Consider the following 20,866-nt stretch of genomic DNA (forward strand, 5'->3'; position numbering starts at 1 on the left):
TACAACCATTAAGTGCCTGTCCTACTGTTTAACTGCAGGTTGTTTGATCCTTTCAGAAGAAATCATGAAACTCACCCGTCCCCTCCTCTTCAGCTTTGGCTGTGATGTGTAAGAACTGAGTTTGACGAATCCTGAAGGGGCCTGACATCTTGAAGGTAAATACAGCACAGCCTGTCTTCTCTGTCTAGAAAGCAGATGAATAAAATAAATCATGTATACATATGAGTATTTTGACAGCTTAATGAATGTTTTTGTTATCTTGAAACATCCTGGTCATCAAACCAACTAAGCAATGCCTTCTTTACTTCTACAATCCTTGAAAGGAGTTCTTTCAACTCAGCTTTGAGACCATTACCAAAAATCTTGTCGGATCTCAGTTCTATTAATGATCTGCTTATTGATCAAAATAATTCAGTTGCAGAGCATCAGACATGTTATTGCTAAAAGAAACTACATCAGGCTGGTTAAATTATATTTATGTGACAGACTTCAGATTATTTGTGTAAATTTGATTTGGTTTAATTAGATTATAATTACATTATTCTGAATTATAACTTGACTAGGTAGAACTAGATCATCAAAATGCTCCCAGCAACAAAAAAATGTCAGTTTCTTCATTTTAATAAATGTGTTTCAGCAGAGAGACGAAAATGAAACAGCGGGTTCACCTCCTTTGTCTTTGTGTCACAAAAACTACTTTCAGGCAGCCCTTGATAGGAACCATAATAATAGGTCTGAGGAGGTCCGCACACTTTCACTGCGACACTTGCTCGTACAGGCTGTCCATATGTGTACCTATGGAAAATAAAAACAATAATGAGGAAAAAAAAGTTGGATCAGTCACCAAAGTGGACCAGTTTCAGATTTTGATTATTAAAATCTGCATAATAATTTGTTTTTCTTACTTTACACATGCTTCAACCTCAAAGTCCTGCTGCCCAATACTGATTTCGTCTGCCACTTTGATTGTTACATCAAATTTGGGTAAAACTGGACACAAAACATACGTTATCCTTTATAATGAATCACAAATAGAACTGACATGAATAATGGTCTGTCTGGCTTTGTTGATCTTTACTTTTGCTCATGTAATTATTGGTTCCTTTTGTGGTATATTTTTTTCTCTACCTTCCAGCATAGACAAAGCAGAGGACCTGTATCATTACTACACCTACATTTTGTCATCATCATCATCATCCCAGTCAGTATTTGTGACCAATGTCACACTCATTCAGTGGTAAATGGCAGCCAACTTTTCATCTGACTGCTCAGGACCGCTGCTTGCTTCAGTCTTTTCCTGAGGATTTGTGTCATTCTGCTCATATTGTCCGAGCAAAAAATACTTTGGTGATTTCCCTCAAAGCCTTGTCCAAGTGTTCTTTCGGGTTGGCCATTTTGGGTCTCGGTTCAATCAAAGACATGACAGAACCATCTGGCCATGGAGACCCTGCAGGATCAGACACACTTAGCTTCTCTCTGGTTTCCATCTGTCTCTGCAGAGACGCTTGTGTTTGTTGCAGGCTGTTTCAGAGGCAAAACTTCCCTTTAGCCTCCTGCTGGTCCGCTCCATCCACTCCTTGTGCCTCATTGTCCGTCATCACATACCAGTGGATTTTGCCACCAGCTTTCCTCCATCTCAAGGTAAGACCCCAATCCTCTATAAAGCTTATTGTTTCTGAAAAGGTGTTCACTACATCCATTCTCTAAACATCCTTTGACTTTTGATATGGATAAATTATTTTTAAGCATGTTTTTCAGTATGCCTGCAGACATTGTCCATGATTGTGGTCCCCAGTTGTCATCTCAGGCCTGGAAAGCATTCTGCAGCGCACTGGGTCTGTCAGCCAGTCTCTCCTCTGGATATCATCCCCAGTCTAATTAGAAGATTAAGCCAGTCAATCTGAACCTTAAGACAGCCCCGAGGTGTTCCAACGTTCCCTTTTCCTTCACAAGAATTGGATCCATTTATCCAGGAGCATGTCCAATGTTGCCAGCGAGTGTGGAAGCAGGCTCTGGATGCTCTGAGTATGACCGCCAGGAACCAGCACCTGACACAGTACCCAGACTCCAGAGTATCAGGCTGGTCAGAGTATTTGGCTGTTGTCCAAAGAGCTGCCTCTCCAGGTGAATTCTTGTAAACCTGTTTGTTGTCATTTTGGCCCCTTTCATGCTGATGAGACCTTCAATGCTTTGGCTTTTACTTTCTGTTCTCTGAACATCCACCCCAGCTTTCATGTCTCTGTCCAAAAAACTTGTTCCTTTACGCACCTCAGGCCCTCTGGTAGGTTGTTGATTGCCACCTGGATTTTACATGATATGATTTTGGATGGGCATCATGGATGGTGCCTTCAGTACTTGGTGGGCTAGGAAGGCTTTGGTCCAAAGAAGACTATTTGGATACAGCACTGCCACATTTTAGACCCTGATCTGTTGAGGTCTCCTTACAGGGTAGCTTTCAGAGTTTGAAGTTTCTACAGTTTAATTCACGTATTTGTCAAGAGAATACATGTAACAGGTATGCTTGCACCGCATATGATCATATTGTTGTCAATGTAGGAGAAGGGATTGTTTTCCTTTGCAGCTGCTGTCTGAAGATTCATATCAAAAGAATGACAAGTCATAAAAAAGATGTAAACTTCCAGCATTTATATTCATAACCATGTAGACTAAATCAAGTGGATCATTTCTAAACCCAGATTAGCTTTCCTTAACCCAGAACCCACCTCATGTGCCGTTGAGAGCACATATCAACATGAAGGAAATAAAAGAGACAGGAAGTAGTTCCTTGTAATAATTATTTTACAAAATTCCATGATGTGTTTTAAGTTGTAACTTGAAATATGAAAATCTTTCTTTATGCCTTTTGTGATCTCTTCCTTCCTTCAACATTTTTCCAGGCAATAGTTGCATTTCCATTACACCTTGTTTTGTGTAAAAACCAAATATTGCAATAAAGAAAAATGCTCATTGAAACACCTACATTTTTCAAAAAAAGTCTCAAGTATGGCTAAAATGTTCTTACACACTCAGGGTGTGGGTTTTCAGATGTTTTGATATAGAAATATATATCAAAAGTGTTATGGAAATACTACTTTTCCATTTACGTGTCCCGAGACGAAACGTTGTCGTGACCAGTTCATTTCTGCTAAAGATGGCGCCATGCGGAACAAACAACAGCGAATTTCAGAGATTTAGAAAAGAAAATAGAGAAGAAAAGCCTTGCCATCATAAATTCTCTGCAATAAGTAGAATACTCTAAAATAACGCTACGTGACTACCTTGCACAAGTTGCAAATTTAGCAAAATCTGATCTGCCGGATGAAATTTTTACAGAAACTGAGGCTTATGTGCTTAACATTGTTCAATGGGAACACCAGCAAATCACAATTGGTGTTTGTCGAAGCTTACAAATATTACTTTTATTTGGCATAAAAATTGTAATGAAAACGCATCTAATCACAGGATAAGAAGGTTGCATTATGGTACAGGAACATAAAAAGAGACGTGTTGTAAGGTTTCAATGTGTGAACAAATCAAAACTGGAGCTGCATTGTGTTGCAGAGCGAGGGACACTTAACTGTTTCATTTTTTCTTATGTTACAGACACCTTTTCTACAGAAAAGAACCCCTGACTTACCATATTTCTCCACCTTGAAGGTGTGAAATAATTCTTCTTCATCAATTTTTACGTTTATGCTGTAGAATCCTTCATGAGCCTCAGAGCTCAGAGGATAAGAAAGCTGCAGTATTTTACTGTTGGATGTTTCTTTCAGCCACTGTCCAACCCTGTTGCCTTTAGGATCCTGTCCAGGAAGATCAACCAGAAGGATCATTAAGAGGAATGTTGAGAATTCAGGCTGCTTGTTTTTATATTTCTTCAGCTATTGATGAGGAAACTTGTTAATACGTTCAGTTTAGGTAATTTCACAAACTTGAGAGAAGAAATGCTGATTAGATAAGAAGAAATGATTTTACCTGCAGATAGATGGCATCGTACTAGAGGAAAACAGAGATGAACTGTGTCATTTATGGCAACTTAACTTTTATGGCCAATGTGCTGATATTTTAATGAAGAATTTATTTCTGTCAGATAAATTGTAGATAGTTCTAATTTATTTCACTGTGACAGCAATAGAGCTCAGTTATCAATCAGCAGCAACAGTGTGGTTTACACTGAAAGTCTATACAATGTGTGAGGAAGAGGAAGATGTCTGGACACTCACCAGCCCACTGGCAGCTCTTAACTTGCTGTCCAGAGTGACGAGTCTGAAATGAACTGAGAGAAATTCACAAAATAACATCAAACTTTCACTCAATGCGTAACGACCTGACAAGGTACACAAGCTCACACCACCAATTTGAGGTCTCAGAACTGGGCAACTGAGAGAACAGATGGAGTCATTCTGGTGACATGGCACAAAATACCTATACATCAACCTCTCTAATCTAGTCTTGTTTTATCAGAGCTGACTTTTACAGGCATACTGAACTATGATCTATTGAGGTTTAGCGTGTCCAAAGTCGGTCCTCGAGGGCTGCTGTCCTGCGGACTTTCCATGTATCCCAGTTCCAACACATCTGGCTTACAGTAAATGGATCTAACAACCAAGGAAGTTCTGCACAATGACGGACTCATTTGAGTCAGGTGTGTTGGAGCAGGTATATATGGAAAACCTGTAGGACTGTGGCCCTCGAGGACCAGAGCTGGACACCCCTGGTTGAGAGTTATAACTGCATCACTTGTCATCCTCCTGAAGGCACTTCTGCAACATGTTGGGGGACTACCAACCCACAAATGTAAAAAAGAATAAAAAGTAAAAAAAAAAATAAAAAAAAAAGCCACTTTGATTCTTATAAACTCTTTCACTCTGACTTAAATTTCATTGCAGACAGTATAAACCAAAGACATTTAATATATAGACTAATCAACTATATTTAATTTGTTGATAAACATTTTCAAAAGGTGTGATGGTTACCAAGTTGTCTCATAAGAACAACTGGAAAAGCACTCGGAGAGCACAAACCTCCGCAAAGGGACAGTGACCCTGGAAGGATTCTTTAACATTGTGAAGAAGGGCCACTGGTGGAGGTTTGCGTTCTCCAAGTGCTTTTCTAGTAAGAGGTTAGGTTTTAGCATGGCACTCAGGGCAAGCAAACCTCCGCCAAGGGCCAATGGCCAACAGCCAATGGCCTTACCTCACAATGTGAAAGAATCCTTTAAAAAATTCCTGGATACAAATGGTGATCCAGATTACTACCAAAATTAAATAAGTTCTTCCTTTTTACATTTCCAACAGCTCTTGAAAATTTCATAAAAATCCATTTAAAACTTTTTGAGTTATCTTGAACACTAACAGACAAACAGAAAAACGCCGGGTAAAACATAACCTCCTTGGTGGAGGCAATCCTGTTCAACTCTTAGCTGGATGTGATGTTGTATAAGTGTGTAAGCAAGAGAGAGAAAGCTTGTATAAACGTTTCAGTGGTAATTTCTCCATTGCACCATTTATGAGACAACTTCTGATTGGATCTTCTTATGGGTAATTACCACACACCCATAACAACCCTGGAAATATTCAGACCTTTACAGATCACTGGATCCAGGCAGTGTCCTCTTTGTTTTTCTTTCAGATGCTGAATAAAGAACACAACACATTTCTTTCCTGCCCTTGGCCATGTGGTTATCAGCATAAATGTTGAAATCACCAACAGCAACTACATGATCAGAGTCAACACAGAGTATTGACTGAAGTTCTGCAGTCAGCAATAAAAGACACCATCCCTGATTTCCACCCTATTTTACTGAGGCATGTTAACCAAGACAGTCCACAGCATGAAGCCTGAGGGGGATCTCAATCGCCCCATGACCCCACCAACAAAGAGCTTTTTCACCATATCAGTGACTTCAGGCCCAGAGATAGAAGAGCCCGAGACCGCCAACTCTGCTTCCTCGTCAGAAGCTGTGTTGGTGGGATTGAGCACATCTGATATGTATTCTTTACACCAACCCTCAACATTTCAAGTCTAAGTGAACAACCCGCCCCATCTTTACTGTGCACAGTGCTGATGGAGCTCTGCTCCACCCCCCCGAGCCGCCAGATGGTGGAACAGAATGTCCTTCTTCTTGAAGGCCTCACTGAACATCTGCTTCACTTGAGTTTTACTTCAGCGATTATACTCTGCTTCGCCCGATGGTACCTTTAGGTATCAGTTTTTCTACTCTGATTAAAATACATGTTATTAAATTTGTGTGCATATCTGGACAATGTTCACCTGAAACAAATATACCAACAGATTTTTTCAACTCATAAAATCACAGAAATTGTTACAAAAAATGATCCTTTTCAGAAAAAACTTAACTCAACAAAAAATCTTATTTTGCATTATAAATGTCTGTTCATTCAGATTTACTGTCCAGTCAGTTATATGGTACTACAAATAAACTTAAATGCAACAAAACACTTGTCTTCTAGGGGACTTTGTGGATCACTTTTCCCACCAATTTCAAAATCCCACTCGTGCACTTAGTGTTGAGCAAATTTTCAACCATGTGATGATGCAGTAGCTTTCAGAAACTGTGTTAAAAACAATTTGAAAAAATGTTAAAGGACTAAAACAGGACTGTAGACTGAGGGAACAAATCATGGAAAAGAAGGAACTGAGAGTTGAATTATTGAAATAAATGAAAAAAAAATCTGATTACTTTCATGAATCACACACTGTGACATGTAGAAGTAGATTTCAGAAGGCCTGTTTGTGCTGTTAAAAATGTTAAAAACTAAGATTTTCAACAGCAGCAATTTCAGTAGCTTAAAGTATAAGACTTTGTTTTGTAGTAATTTCTCTAAATAATTTTCTGCTCGTATGTACCTGTCTGTCCAGGGAGGTAGATGGGTTTGTCTGTTTGGACAAATGTTCTTGGTTTATGGATTAGGACTGTGATTTTCCTGACTTTTTTTGAGTAAAACTGACTCCCTCGAAGCTCCACCTCAAAGTTCTGTATTTCTGCGGTTTCCACTAGCGGAGCCTGCAACAGAAACATGTTTGCCAGTAGTTTTTTTTTTATTTTACACAAAACAAAAGAAAAAATATCAATAAATAAGAATTGATAAATGTTTTGAGATGTTTTTCAAATAAACAGAAGTTATTAGAAAAACTATCTGGGTGACCTTGAAGTGACTGCATGTGTGAAACTCTTCACTGGATGTCTTCTCAAGAAGGGTTACGTTCTCCTTTTGTGATCTCAAAGTGACGGTCATGACCAAACTGGTCCTGGGCTGCAGGAGACTTGCACAGAACCTGGTCTCAGCTCCAGCTTCAACAAACGCAGGTACGGCCACAATATAATGTCTACAGGCAAACAGGTTCAAGCTTAGTGGATCTGATGTCGAAGAGGGTCTTCATTTATCATATTTACACAGAACAGCTGTTAAGTGTCATGTTCATACTTTCATGATTACAATGTCAGTGACCGTAAAATAAATATTAACTCACGGCTCTGCCACCACTTGTCCAACATGCATCCCAGCCGAGATGACAGAAAGTGTCCATGTCCACATCCAAATCCCAGGACGATCCATGACTGACTACAATCATACGGTCATCGTACGGTGTAACATAGCTGCAGAGAAAAGTAAACCAAAGCCGAGTTCATCCCCAGCAGCTTCCATTGATTTGTTTGTCCATCAGTCAATCATTGACAAGGGGAATGGTTTCATGCATTTTATTAACTCGCTGCAGTTTTGATCCAGATTAAACAGCTCACCTCGGCATGCAGTTCCACAACAAGCTGGCGAACAAAACAAGTGTCTTAACCGTGACTTGACCTCTCAGCATTGTGGTTCAATGGAAAGTTGTATCTAGAGCATGTGGAGCATGTGTAATTGATGGGGCGGGTAGGGTGTGTGTCGGGAGGGAGTATGTGAGTCAGTTAGTATGTGTGTGTGTGTGTGTGTTGGTGTGGGTGTCTGTGTATGCCTGTATGTGCCCCGGGAGCACGGCTGGTGCACTGGGGTGCGGCCTGGCCTCCACTGTGGGCTAGACCCTCTGCCCGCGGGGGTTTGGGGGTTGCCTTCGGGCTCTTGGGGCCCTGGGGCCCGCACTCTGTCTGCCCTGGGCGGCTGGTGCCGGTCGGTTCTAGCCGGTCTGGGCCCGCTGGGGCCTGTTCCCCCCGACTGTAGGGGACTCCGGCTGGGGCTCCCCTCCGCTGCCTCTGGGGTGGGTCCATAGCTGGCTCCGGAGTGGGGTGGTTGGATCCTGTGCTTGGGGGTGGCTGCCGGCCACCTGGGTCTCGGGGTCCTCCTGGCCTGCTCTTTGCCTTTATGTGGGCGGGGTCACATTGACATGATCCATCTTCTCTGAACACGTTCCACTCTGTTCTGCATGTGATACAGTCACTGAGTTGTGTGCAGGATTATTCACTAACAGCAGCTTGTTTTCTTTGTCTCTCATTTATATTTAACCTGACAGTTTATGGTGCTCCTGACACTTGATAGTCTAGTTCTCTGCAGGGGCAATAAGAATCGAAGATTGGCCTGTTCGTGTCTATGTGTGTAAATGTGTAGGTACATGTACCTATATAGGCAAATGTGTATGGGTGTATATGCATACGTTTATGCAAATGTCTGTTTTTTCCTTCTTTCTCTTTCTATCTCTCTCTTTTCCTCTCTCTCTACGAGGTATTCTCTTTCCCTTTGTCTTTCTGTTGCGCCTATCTTCTCTGGTCTGATCCAGCAATAGAAACTGTATGACAATCATACAAAATAAATAAAGAAAAACTAAAAGTCCAGAAAATCAAGGGGATCATCATACCAGTAATGCTCCCCTTGGCAAAATAAATTTGCTCAGCAGAACACACCATCCAGACCACCATTCTGCTTGCTTAAATGCTGGACAAGACAAAAAAAAAAAAAAAAAAAATTGACTCCACCAGATTGTCTAAATGTTCATGTTCCCAGAACTACAGGTCGAGGAGGAGGTGTGGCGGCTATCTTTAATTTATTCCAGCAAGGAATAAGGGCCAAAGGAGACCATTGGTGTTAATTGTGCCAATCTTGGTCTTGAGAGTTTACTTCTTGCTACTTGCTTTACACATTATAGGTATTTGGCTGTGACAGCTTTCCTTGTGGCCCCTTTCTGGTTGCCATTCAATTGTAGTATGTCAAGGTATTTGAAACTCTCTTCCACATCTGCTATCCCACCTGGGAGTGCAATCCCTTCCACAAGGGTGTAGCCATCATTTTAGAAGTGAGAGGGACAGATTGCTTAAATCTATAGAATGATTTATCATCCCCTCGTATTCAATCAATCAATCAATCAATCAATCTATTCAAACTTTATTCGTAGAGCACTTTCACATACCACGAGGTAACCAAAGTGCTGTACGGGTAAATAAAATAAATCGAGATTAACAGCATAAAAATAAGAACAGTTGAATGACAAAACAAGAGAGAAAGACCCAGTGGTCCTACTCTGGAGTTGAAAGTCAACGTCTCTTTTTAAAAGAGACTTCGGTTGCATCTATCCTTAGCAGCTAAAGAACCACATAACTATAAACAGCACAAGGACCAGGGAACCAACTTTAGTTCTTTAAAATGAAATACTATTAAACAAGTCAAAATCTGAAATCTGAAGCTGCTAAACTGGTTGAGTTGACATAGAATGACCCTGGAGCGTCTACAGGGTGAGTAGTCAAATGTCATGTGCCAAATGACAACACTGAAAACCAAAAGTTTTGTAAAACACCATTCCTGTTTAAATATTTCAGAGCCAAAATGACATGGAAGTGACACGGCAACAAGCTAATAAGCCACATCATTTAATATAATGAAAAAAAGTGACAAGTGAAAGTGACACAATAAACATGCCAACATTAAGATGTAGCTATCTTATCATTTATTCTATCATCAATGATGACAGCACAGATGTGTAAACTTAATCAGTGAAACAGAATATTATGAGCAATGCCTGCTGCCAGCAGTCAAATTATATTTTCAAACAAAAGAATAATAAACAAATATTTTCTTTGAAATGACAGATAAACTACATCTGTCTAAGTATTTCCCTTTTGAACTCAGGGAATCAAAGACTACAGGCTCTCCTAAAAAACTATAATAAAAAAAATGATAATGAGCTCTAAACTTCATTTTGCACTCAAGCAGAAACAGTAATATGACCAAAATAAATAATTTATCTTAATATTTGAGTGGGGGCTATACCTAAATAAAAAAAAATGAATTAACTATACATAGTGTTGTAAAAGTGAAATTGTTGTAGAATTTATTCTCAAAATCCCTTTGATGCTATCAACCATCCATCCATCCATGTTCACCCTTGCTGCTGGTCTCTGGACCACTTTCTCCACCCTCACCCTGCTCCTTCTATTGTATAAAGATTTTTAAAAAATGTCCAAAACAACAGTCAACACAACTTCTGTGCAGAAATGAAGAGGGAATGGGTTAATTACTGGGGGGTAAATTAGCAAAAATTCAAGCAAGGGTATTGTTTCTTTAGAACAATGTTGTTTCCATAGAAGTAAAAAGTACCCATCCAAATAATTGCTTGAGTAAGAATAAAAATTTATCTAGAAAAAAATCTATTGAAATGCTGTGTAGCCTAACATCTGATTTTATTCATCAAATAACATTAATGCAATCATTCAATCAAAATAATAAACAGCAATCATAAAACTAATTTACTTTAAACTTTACCACAAAATTAAATGAAATATTTTAACAAATATAACAGTCAAAGGGAGACAAATAAATTTATATTCTTACTTTCAATCCAGAAGTGAGTAATCTTAGAGAGGCCTAAATAGTAGTGTGGTACACCACGAAATTGTGCAGTATATATGCATCTGATTTTATTTAATTAACAGGGATTTTATTAACATAACAGCTAAAGTTATGCTCCTGTGCCCTTAATATATCTGATGGGAGAACATGAGTGTATGCAGTACTAAAGCGGAACTGTGGACACAGGAAAAGCTTTGTTTGGTGTTACAGCTGTAACACCTCGTTGTTTTCTTTAAATGAAAAGCGCAAAGCTAAAAGTTTAATGTGAAGACCATGAACGCTACAAAAGGCGTTGGAATTTAAGAGTCATTGGCTTCCCAGAGAAAGAAGACGAAAACATACACAAGTTAACACCGTGCACCGCATAGGGAAAAGAGCCATCGCTGGACACTCCCAACAATGTTCCTCGTGCTGTCATCATACAGTTTGGCATGTGCACTGTCCACGATGATGTTTGGAATAAGTCCAAAGATGCCAAAGTCTGCAAGGATCTGCACATTAACTTCAAAGAAGATTTCTCCAATGAGGACAGACTCGCCCGATCCAAGTTGTGGCTGCTGGTGCAAGAAGCAGGGGAAAGTGAGCCTGACAGACCTTTTCTTTTTTGTTTTACGGTATGTCACACTGTTCATGGTTTAAAGGGCACTTTACATATGACCGTCACTGGCTGATTTAGTTTACTAACTCCTGCGCATCGTTCCTGACGTGTCTGCGCATACAGGTTGATTATGTTCTCCTTGTTATCGCTAAATACCAGGGGGTAAAAAAATAACATTAAATGTAAAGCTATTTTCTTATACTGTAAGGAACAGAAAACACACAGTTTTTCTTGCACAAAACTCATTCATCATGTGAGGATTTGCAATTTTAGAATCTTTAATGAGGAGACACCATATTACGTAGTCATGGTTATGATTCTGTTTAACAGGGTCTATTGTGGACCATGCTACGGATACAAATGGTCATTGGCTAATGACAATAGTGGAAATTAATGGCGTTTATTTAATTTTAGTATGTGTGTATGGGTACAACAGCAGAGCCATAAACAAATTATTTTATGCAGACCTTGGTGACAGGATAAAGCAGTGGAAGATAACATATATGACCGAACAGGTTATTGTTGGAGGTGATTTTAATGTGATTCCAGATAATGCAGTTGACTGTTTTCCCTTTAGAAGACAACACCATCTTGTTGATGACATTTTCAGTAATTTTGTTCCCAGTGTTATGCTGACAGACTGTTGGAGATTGAGAAACCCAACATCAGGCAATTCACTTAGTTTGATGCTTCTAACAACGGCCAGTGTTCACGGCTAGATTACTGGTTAATCCCACATGATATAACAAACAATATTATGCGGTGTGAAAATTCTACATCCCCTCTAAATGATCTTTGTTCAGTTACCCCGGTACTTTCATTGAATAAATTTAAATCCCCCTCTAATTCTACTTGGAAATTTAACAGTAATTTGCTGCACAAGGAAGAATTCTTCTTGGAAGTGAGGAATCTCATTAAGAGCATCTCTCTTCTTGAAACTTCAGCTCTAAGCAAATGGGAGTGGTTCAAATTTAATGTCAGATTTTCCTCAATAAAGCTCGGTAAACAAGCTTCAAAACTGTTGTTGAAAATACAAGCTCAACTTGTTAGTAATATTAATGTTTTATGTGCAAAAACTTTATTATCAACGGAAGAGCAAGGTCACCTTGAAAATTTGAAACTTCAATTAGACGAACTATTTCTAAATAAAGCTCAAGGAGCCTTTATTTGCTCCGGAGTTCAGTGGATAGAAAAAGGAGAGAAGAATTCGTCTTATTTTTTTAATCTTGAGAAACAGAGACAACGTAAAAAGAAAATTTCCAAATTAAACATTAATGGCACTACTACGGATGACCCTGAGCTAGTAAGTTAAACAATTAGAAGTTTTTATAGTCATTTATATTGTTTCAAGTATTCTGAAACAAGCTGTAAATCACTTTTTGATGAAGTAAGAGAACACATTGATACGATCAACCCAGATTTAAAAAACATAATGAAAGATGATCTTTTAATTGATGAGTTAGATAAAGCAATCCTCTGAATGGCAAAGGGCAAATCGCCAGGATCTGATGGGCTGACTGCTGATTTTTAGGTTTTTTCTGGAAAGATATTAGCTTGTTATTAAATGATGCCCTTCTGGAATGTATTTAAAACCAAAATCTCTCCCCCACAATGAAGTGTGGTCTCATCACCCTTATCCTTAAAACCAACAAGGATCCCGTATTGATAGAAAATTGGAGCCCCATTACCTTATTATGTACAGATTATAAATTAGCTCTTGTTTTTACAGATTGTTTAAATAGGGGTCTAGCTTCTGTAATTAATGAATGTCAATCAGTTTTTATAAAAGGAAGGAATATACATTATCATACAAGATTGATTCTCAATATGCAGGATTATAATCAATTTATTGACAGCGATGGTTTGATTTTATTCCTTGGTTTTTATTAGGCTTATTATTATTATTTATTATTGTTATTATTGATTAGTTGTAACATTGCTTTTTTGTAGAAACTAAAAAATATGGGTTTTGGGCCAAAATTTTGTGATTTAATGAAAATGTTTTATACAGACATAAGTAGCCTAGTATCCCTAGGCATGGAAATTACCTCTAGCTTTGCTGTGTCTAGAGGCATTCGTCAAGGATGTCCAATCTCACTCAAGCTGTTCATTTAGGCCACCCATATTCTTACGTTGCTGATAACTAAAAACTCTAATTTACATGGTATTACCATATTTAACAAGGATATTAAAATAAGTTTGCAGACGACACTGTAATTTTCTTAAAACATAAACGTATGGTCGACATAGCCCTAAAATCTATCTCTATTTTTTCTGATGCGTCTGGTATGTCTCTCAATATTAAAAAATGTGATCAGCTCCCAGTCCATTCTTGCACTGAGACTTCTCTCGCCTCCATTTCCGTTAAATCTGAGGTAAAATATCTGGGATTAACTATTTCAAAAGACCTTACAAAGAGAGAAGAGGCTAATATTGATAAACGTTTAATAGAGATGAAAAAATCCCTGAGTCACTAGCTAGTAGGGATCTTACAATTTTTGGATGAGTTCTTCTATCTAAAGCCGAGGGGGTGTCCAAATTGATTTATCCATGTCATTCTGAATTTATCTCTGATGAAAGTATTAGAAAAGCCAATTTAATCAGTTTTCAATTTTTATAGAGGAATAAAACCAACTTTTTGAGGAGCCACTAATTAGAGATTACAATGAAGGTGGTGTTAAAGATTTAGATTTTGAAACTCTAATCGGTTCATTTCGGTTAAAATGGCTAAAAGCTTCGATGTCATTGCCCAACTCCATGTGGTTCCATATCACTAGAGCCTTGTTTGATAAAATCAGTGGCCTAGAATTTTTACTTCAGTGTGATTTTGAGTTAACAAAAATCCCACTCCAAGTTCCACAAACAAGTTTTGTATTATTGTAAAATGATATTCACTCACAGCTTTACCCCTCATTGTTCCATATTGTGGAATAACAGGACAATTTTAGTTAATAGGAAATCAATTTTCAGATATGAATGGTATGAAAAAGGTATTCTCTTTGTAACAGATTTAATGGATAGCAGCAGTGCTTTATTAGATTATTAACAGTTTGTCTACAAATTCAACCTGGATTGTTCAGAGAATACCAGAAAGTGTGCAAAGTGAAGGATGATTATGTACATACATAAATTCTGAGATGAAAGCTTGATGTTTTATGTTACTATTATGGGACCAAATATTTTACTCTTATTTACTTTTGTATTACTTAAGATGGAGAAGAAATTGAAGATATTTCTGAGTGGTAATCGTGTTCCTGGGTGTACAGTGCAGAAAAAATGTTAGCTTTGAGATGCTAATGTTACAATGAGTTGTACTATGAAATCATAGTAACTTTTATACACTTAGAACAGAAAGTGTACTGCAGTGCCCATTTTCGCTGAATATATGAATGGATGTGAGTATGGAAATAGGGATGCTAAATTATTATTATTATTATTAAACTAGAGATGTTTATGCACTAAAGTATGTGCTGATACAGCCATGGACATTTAAGGGATTACACGTTCTGGTGATACAGCTGTTAAATAAACAGACGCTTGCTGCTCATGCTTACCTCTCTGTTAACAGAGAATTCTCTATGTTGCTGTGGTACCATACCTGGGACCCGTAACCGTAACCTAACTTTACTTGAGTAAGGGCAGCTTATTATTACTTTAGAATAGTAATAGTCAAGTAAAAACATTTTTGCTACAAAATGACTCCCAAGAGTACAATTTATCCAAAAAGTAATTCAAGTAAATGTAGATACTACTACCTCTGCCTTAACTAGCTAGCTTAGCTATTTTAACTGACATCTATCTGTCATCTTTTAAAATCCACATGGTGACATATACAAGACAGAACTGTCTCTGTTTCAGCTCCACAGCGTCTGCATTCGACAGCATCAGTCATCTGATGCGGTTTCTTTGGAAGAAACTGTCTTAGTTTTTATTCTCTTAGCTGGTTTGTTTAACATGTTTGAAGATGTGAATCACACCATAGACAGGCTTCTCTGTTTACACATGGTGTGTTTTGTAAGCCGCCGTAACTTCGCCTGCGCATGATGTGTTTAGGTGCGGCTCGGAAAATCACGTTTCAGCATGTAAAAGAAGTAGCTAAGTGGTATTAACGGTTGTGAAAAGTGTGGGAAACATAGGACAGAGATGCAGGAAGTGCAGGGGACATGTCCCCCATGTTTTCCACATCCGCTACCCCCATGGCCCTCCGTATGGACTACCTTCCATCTCTTTGCTACCATTCGGCCACTCTCCAGTCCGAATGGCATTCCAAAGTCCCCACTGTAGATCCTGGTGATGTGGGTTAGTGAATCAGTGTCTCATTTACTCTTCGCGAACAGCTTGATGTCATCCATGTAGAGGTGGTGACTGATGGTGGCCCAATTCCTGAGGTGGTATCCATCGCCAGTCTTGTTGATTAATTGGTTGAGGGGGTTCAGGCGTATGCAGAACAGCAACGGGGACAGGGCATCTCCTTGGTACATTCCAGATTTGATGGAGACTCCTGTAATTGGCTTGAAGTTGGCCTTCACCACATTGACAGTCAAGGAGTCTAATGTTAGGTTTTATGATGAATCCAGAAGACTAGAGAAGGTGAGTTGTGTATTACAGTGCAGTTATTTGAACAAGTGATCTGTAACTTGACACACCAGGAACAGAAAGCTAGCTTGGATTTTCATGTGATTACTTGTTTGCATGGACAAACAAACAAACTGGTGATGAGAAGAAAGGAGACTGGAGTTTCAGACAACCCACAGGTACTCACCCATCAGTGGAAACCATGTGGAAGCAGGATCAGCCACCATGTCCACACAAAAGCACAACCTAAAACGGAAAAGAGACAAAAACATGAACACTAAACCCTCCCTGTTTTACCTGAATGTTTTGGGGTTTTTTTGTTTTTGTTTTTTTTACCAAAGCTCAAAGACAGAAACTATCAACCAAAAGCATAAATGTGTTTCATCCATAAAGTTTTCCACGTGATAAATATTTACATAAACTTCTTCATACCGGTGGCTACAAACAAATACAAGGCAAAAATTTCATCAAAGCCTGCTTGTTCCAGAGGACCAAATAAAAAAACAAACAGAACAAACAAACAAACAAACATCTTTTATGATATGGCTCAACCAGAAAACAGTACAAGCCTCACTGCTCAGACAGCTGGCTTGGTTTGGCTCTGCAGCTCTGTCTCCTCCCCTTCCGGTTGCACAGAGACACTGAGACTAACTGAACTTTGGTCTCCAAGCCCAGAAAAACAGAAAATAATTGCATGAACATCACATTAGTCTTATGGAGAAATTCAATTTCATATTTCTTGAAAATGTTGTATTGTTTTTATTGGGACAGTCAGTTTCATAAGTGTATACGACTAAATGGTGATGCATAGAAATTATTTATGTATGACCCGGTGTGGTGGTAGTGGGGGGATGTTCTGTTATCTGCTATTTAAGAGACACTGACTCTGAGGGTCATTGCAGTCAGTTATGAGTCGTCCTGGGATTCAGATGGGGAAATGGACACTGTGGATCTTCTGCTGGATTTATGTGGGTCAAGTCTTGGCTCAACCGTAAGTTTTCTTGTACTTTGCAAACAAGCAAAATTGTTCATATGACTGGTTTAGATTAATTCTGCAATGAGCTTTCTTCTAAGTCAGAGCCAACATGGTAACTCCTATAACCTGCCTGCGTGTAGACGTTATATGGTGGCCATGCCAGCAGTTCTTGAAGCTGGAGCCGAGACCAGATTCTGTGTGAGTCTCCTGAAGCCCAGCGAGACTCTGGTCATGACTGTCAATTTGACCTCCCAAGACAAGAACCAAATTCTGCTTGAGAAGACATCCAGTGAACCATTTCACGAGTGCATTAAGTTTCAGGTCAGCTCCTTGAGCATCTTTCAGTAAAATGTTCTTTTATTTGTAAAATAATGATGAGATCATTTATATAAACCACTGCTGGATTTCAAGGCTTTCCTGTACATTTTTATATATGTAGATACATATTTATATGTTTTTCTCCTAAAGGTTCCTTTAGTGACAAAGGCAGAAGTGCAGAATCTGCAGGTGGAGGTACGAGGAGAAACATTTCACTCCCAAAAAGTGTCCAAAGTTGAGATTAAAGTCTATAAAGCAAGAACGTTTGTCCAAACAGATAAACCGATCTACCTCCCTGGACAGACAGGTAACTATGAGCTGATGATCTGTGGTATTTATAGTTATTTGTAGTTAACATGATGCACCATGTGCAGATTTCTTTTACACTTTGGCCACGATTATTCAGGATTCAGGACTCAGGTTAGTTAGTCTAACATCTCATCAGTCTTGGTCTTTTTTTTGTAACTTCTGCATACAAGTTCTCAGAGGAAGTGTTTTTTTTTCTATCGTTATTATTATCTATGGTCTTACTCAGTTACCTCTTATTTCCAGGACACCAGTATTACATATGGCTCAAAATTAATTAAATGTGAACGAGGAAACTTTAGAATAGTGTTGTCATTTCAGATTTAAAGTAATCAATAGTAATCACCTAGTCTGTCATTCATAGTCTTTAGTAGCAACGCACCAATATGAGAACTTTGGCTGATACTGATATGCGATAATATTGTTGTTGAAGCCAATACTAACAAAGTTAGTATTGGCTTTGCAATAAAAGTTAAAATTACAAAATTCTGTACAAAATGAAGGTTAACATTAGCAGCATTATCTTTCAAACATGGTTACATTTATTGTGAATAAAATTGTGAATAAAGTTGTGATGTTAAAAAATTATTAACATGCCGACACCAATATCATGATGAAATTTGTGCCTCGCTGGTCTTAGGGTTTCTCAGATAAAGTAGGAATGTGAACGACATCTTGAGCAGTCCCCTCTGCACCAATCCCTAGACACAAATCTCTTTACACGCTCGGTGAGGTTCCTCTGGAGAGGCTGACTTACCTTGTTTGTTACTTCCTTCTAACAGGAAGCCAAAAGACTTTAGATTGTTTATTTTTAAATAATAAAATTGTATGTTAGTTTTTTTTTTTTTATAGTTTTATAGCATTGCAGTAATTCAGATGTCAACAATAACACACTCATCATTTATTTCAGTGAATTTCAGAGTGGTCTCGTTGGACAGCAAGTTGAGACCTGCAAGTCAGCAGGTGAGTGAACTGAAGTAAAACAAATGCTTTGACTGATAACAGCACTGTTTACAGTTGCAACACGGTTCACTTGGGACATATCCACAGCAGCTGATGCAGTTTACCAGAAGTTACACAGTAATATGATCTTTAACCTCTATTCTGTGTTCATATTTACTTTCAGTGTGTTTTACATTGTGTAATCCATTGGTTTGTGGATATAACTCAGCAAAGTTCATGAAAATAAAAAGGTTTCTTCTCTTGAAATACAGATACTGTTTTTATATTGAAAATCATATTAAAGAGTACTTTGTGTGGGACATTACTATGGGAGATTAAGTCTTTTGCTGACTGCAGTAAAAACCTCTGATTTTGTTAAATAAAATGATCTTGGAATCATTATGTAAGACTGTGATCAATGATGTCTACTGGCTGCACTGTGGCCTCACAGCAAGGAGGTCACTGGTTCGATCCTTGTCTGGGGGGAGGTTCGAACGGTGGTCTTTCTGTGTGGAGTTTGCATGTTCTCTCCGTGTATGCGTGAGTTTTTTCCGGGTACTCCAGCTTCCTTCCAGCGTCCTGTAATTGGTTACTCTAAATTGTCCCTAGGAGTGAGTTTGAGCCTGAATGGTTGTTTGTCTCTGTGTGACCCTGCGATGTACTGGCGACCAGTGTCCCCACCTCTTCCCCGATGATAGCTGGGATGGACTCCAGCTTCCCTGTGACACGTTATTAGACTAAGCGGTTAAAAAAAGAAACTTATGACTTCAAACTTTTGACTTCATGTCCTGAATATTTTTCTCTCTTTGTTTTTTTTTTTTTTTTTTAGTACACCATCATTGAAATTAAGGTAAGAAAAACTCAACAAACATTTTTTATTTTCTTGTAAATTCAGCAGATTAATCTCTGAGACAGTTTGATGTGAAATGAAAACACTGAGTTTGTGGAGCAGCAAAGGTTTTTAATGCTGACATTAACAGTTAGCAGACTAAATAAATATAATATACAACAGGTTATCTAGATTTTTGTCAACATTTAAAGTATTATTTTCAGTTTAACTCAGAAATCCAATTTTATTTAGCGTAACAACATTAACTAAAGACTGCTAATGGGGATTTCAGAGTCACTGAGAAGCAGGGTTCAGTACTTGTCTTCAGCACAGCTATGAGAAGGACAGCTGACCTGCACCTGAAAGAGGTGCATGCTGCAGTAGAGGAGGTGTGTTCCCGCAGGATGGTGGGAATGCAGCAGTAGGTTCTGGAAGGTCTTCTGGTCTGACATCTGGGAGACAGAAACTAGTATGAAATCCTTCCTAAACCAGCATACCTCCATCTCTAGGGCATGGCTGACTCTTCAGCTTGTTCTCTGTTATTCCTGAGAAGGTGACTTGAGCACAATGTCAGCAGCTGCACAAAAGCACAGAGGGAAGGTCGCGACTACTAGGTGAAAAACCAGGTGCTTACAGTAGCTTCTGAAGCCATCTTCACAGCTGTAGCCCACCACAATGCCAACAAGAAACATCAAGTCAGGAAGAACATCACCTTCACCAGGGCTGGAGAACCTCAGTCGTATCCCAAACCAGCAACCAGCTCTCTTATATCAGCATTGGACTGGGAGCTGAGAGAAGACTCAGGCAAACAACTCAGGTTTCCAGACCATTTCTCAACAACACGTTGTGAACATTATGTCTCATCAAGACAGGTTACAGGTCTTACAGATAAGACAGTTCCATTGGAGGGCAGCATTACACAAGCAGAAGTGGTTCAAGTACCAGGTGTTGATGGGGGAAGAGTGTGGATGGCTTGTTGTAAGCCCAGTGATCAGTGGTGCCAAGGGTTTTCTGGCCTCTCACTCTGCAAGGTTTACACTATGCCTTACATCATCAGCAAAGAGAAGGCCATAAAGACCACAATGGAGACTGCGGAGAAAGCTTCCATATGGAATTGGATTAGGAAAGATCAGTGGAACTGTGCTGCTGGGACACAAGCCAGGGCCTGACCAAGGCTGTCTGGGTCACCCGAGGGAGGAAAGACTAAAAGCCCCGCTAATGATCTCACACCATGTTTTCAGCATCAGTCTAGCAGAAATACAAAATTTACTAAGACTGGTAAAAAGTTTAGTTTTATATAAACAACATCATTGATTCTAAAATTGGGTTTTAAAATATTTTGCTGAAAAAAATGCAGATTTTAATAACGCTTCTCATAAAAATGCTCCAGTAATTTTTGTCATCCTAAGAGTTGATATATACTTGCTGTGTATGCATATTGCACATCAGCAGTCTTGTGGGTAAGTACTTTCTGTTCACCTGGAAATAGGGAGAGAGGGGTCCACAAAGCTTTGGGCGGGCCGCAG

At 38.9% G+C, this 20,866-nt stretch overlaps 2 protein-coding genes across 2 annotated transcripts in view; one reads left to right on the plus strand and one right to left on the minus strand.

Annotated features, from left to right (window-relative positions):
- Positions 1 to 8,227, minus strand: part of LOC306760684 (alpha-2-macroglobulin-like protein 1) — a gene marked incomplete at both ends in the record, with an annotated part of 43,057 nt that extends 34,830 nt beyond the window's left edge. The window contains 9 exons of the mRNA XM_079246649.1: positions 76 to 184; positions 669 to 795; positions 906 to 990; positions 3,638 to 3,803; positions 3,976 to 3,996; positions 4,224 to 4,276; positions 6,871 to 7,027; positions 7,170 to 7,350; positions 8,103 to 8,227. Coding sequence (XP_079102775.1) covers positions 76 to 184; positions 669 to 795; positions 906 to 990; positions 3,638 to 3,803; positions 3,976 to 3,996; positions 4,224 to 4,276; positions 6,871 to 7,027; positions 7,170 to 7,350; positions 8,103 to 8,227 — 1,024 coding nt within the window. The remainder of the gene's footprint in view (positions 1 to 75; positions 185 to 668; positions 796 to 905; positions 991 to 3,637; positions 3,804 to 3,975; positions 3,997 to 4,223; positions 4,277 to 6,870; positions 7,028 to 7,169; positions 7,351 to 8,102) is intronic.
- Positions 8,228 to 11,227: 3,000 nt separating this feature from the next.
- The window catches only part of LOC306760685 (alpha-2-macroglobulin-like protein 1), a gene marked incomplete at both ends in the record, with an annotated part of 37,338 nt that continues 27,699 nt past the window's right edge, over positions 11,228 to 20,866 (plus strand). The window contains 5 exons of the mRNA XM_079246650.1: positions 11,228 to 11,375; positions 16,948 to 16,960; positions 17,086 to 17,266; positions 17,414 to 17,570; positions 20,001 to 20,157. Coding sequence (XP_079102776.1) covers positions 11,228 to 11,375; positions 16,948 to 16,960; positions 17,086 to 17,266; positions 17,414 to 17,570; positions 20,001 to 20,157 — 656 coding nt within the window. The remainder of the gene's footprint in view (positions 11,376 to 16,947; positions 16,961 to 17,085; positions 17,267 to 17,413; positions 17,571 to 20,000; positions 20,158 to 20,866) is intronic.

This window comes from Telmatherina bonti, assembly GCF_933228915.1.
Source record: "Telmatherina bonti genome assembly, chromosome: 9".
NCBI classification, from domain to species: Eukaryota; Metazoa; Chordata; class Actinopteri; order Atheriniformes; family Telmatherinidae; genus Telmatherina; species Telmatherina bonti.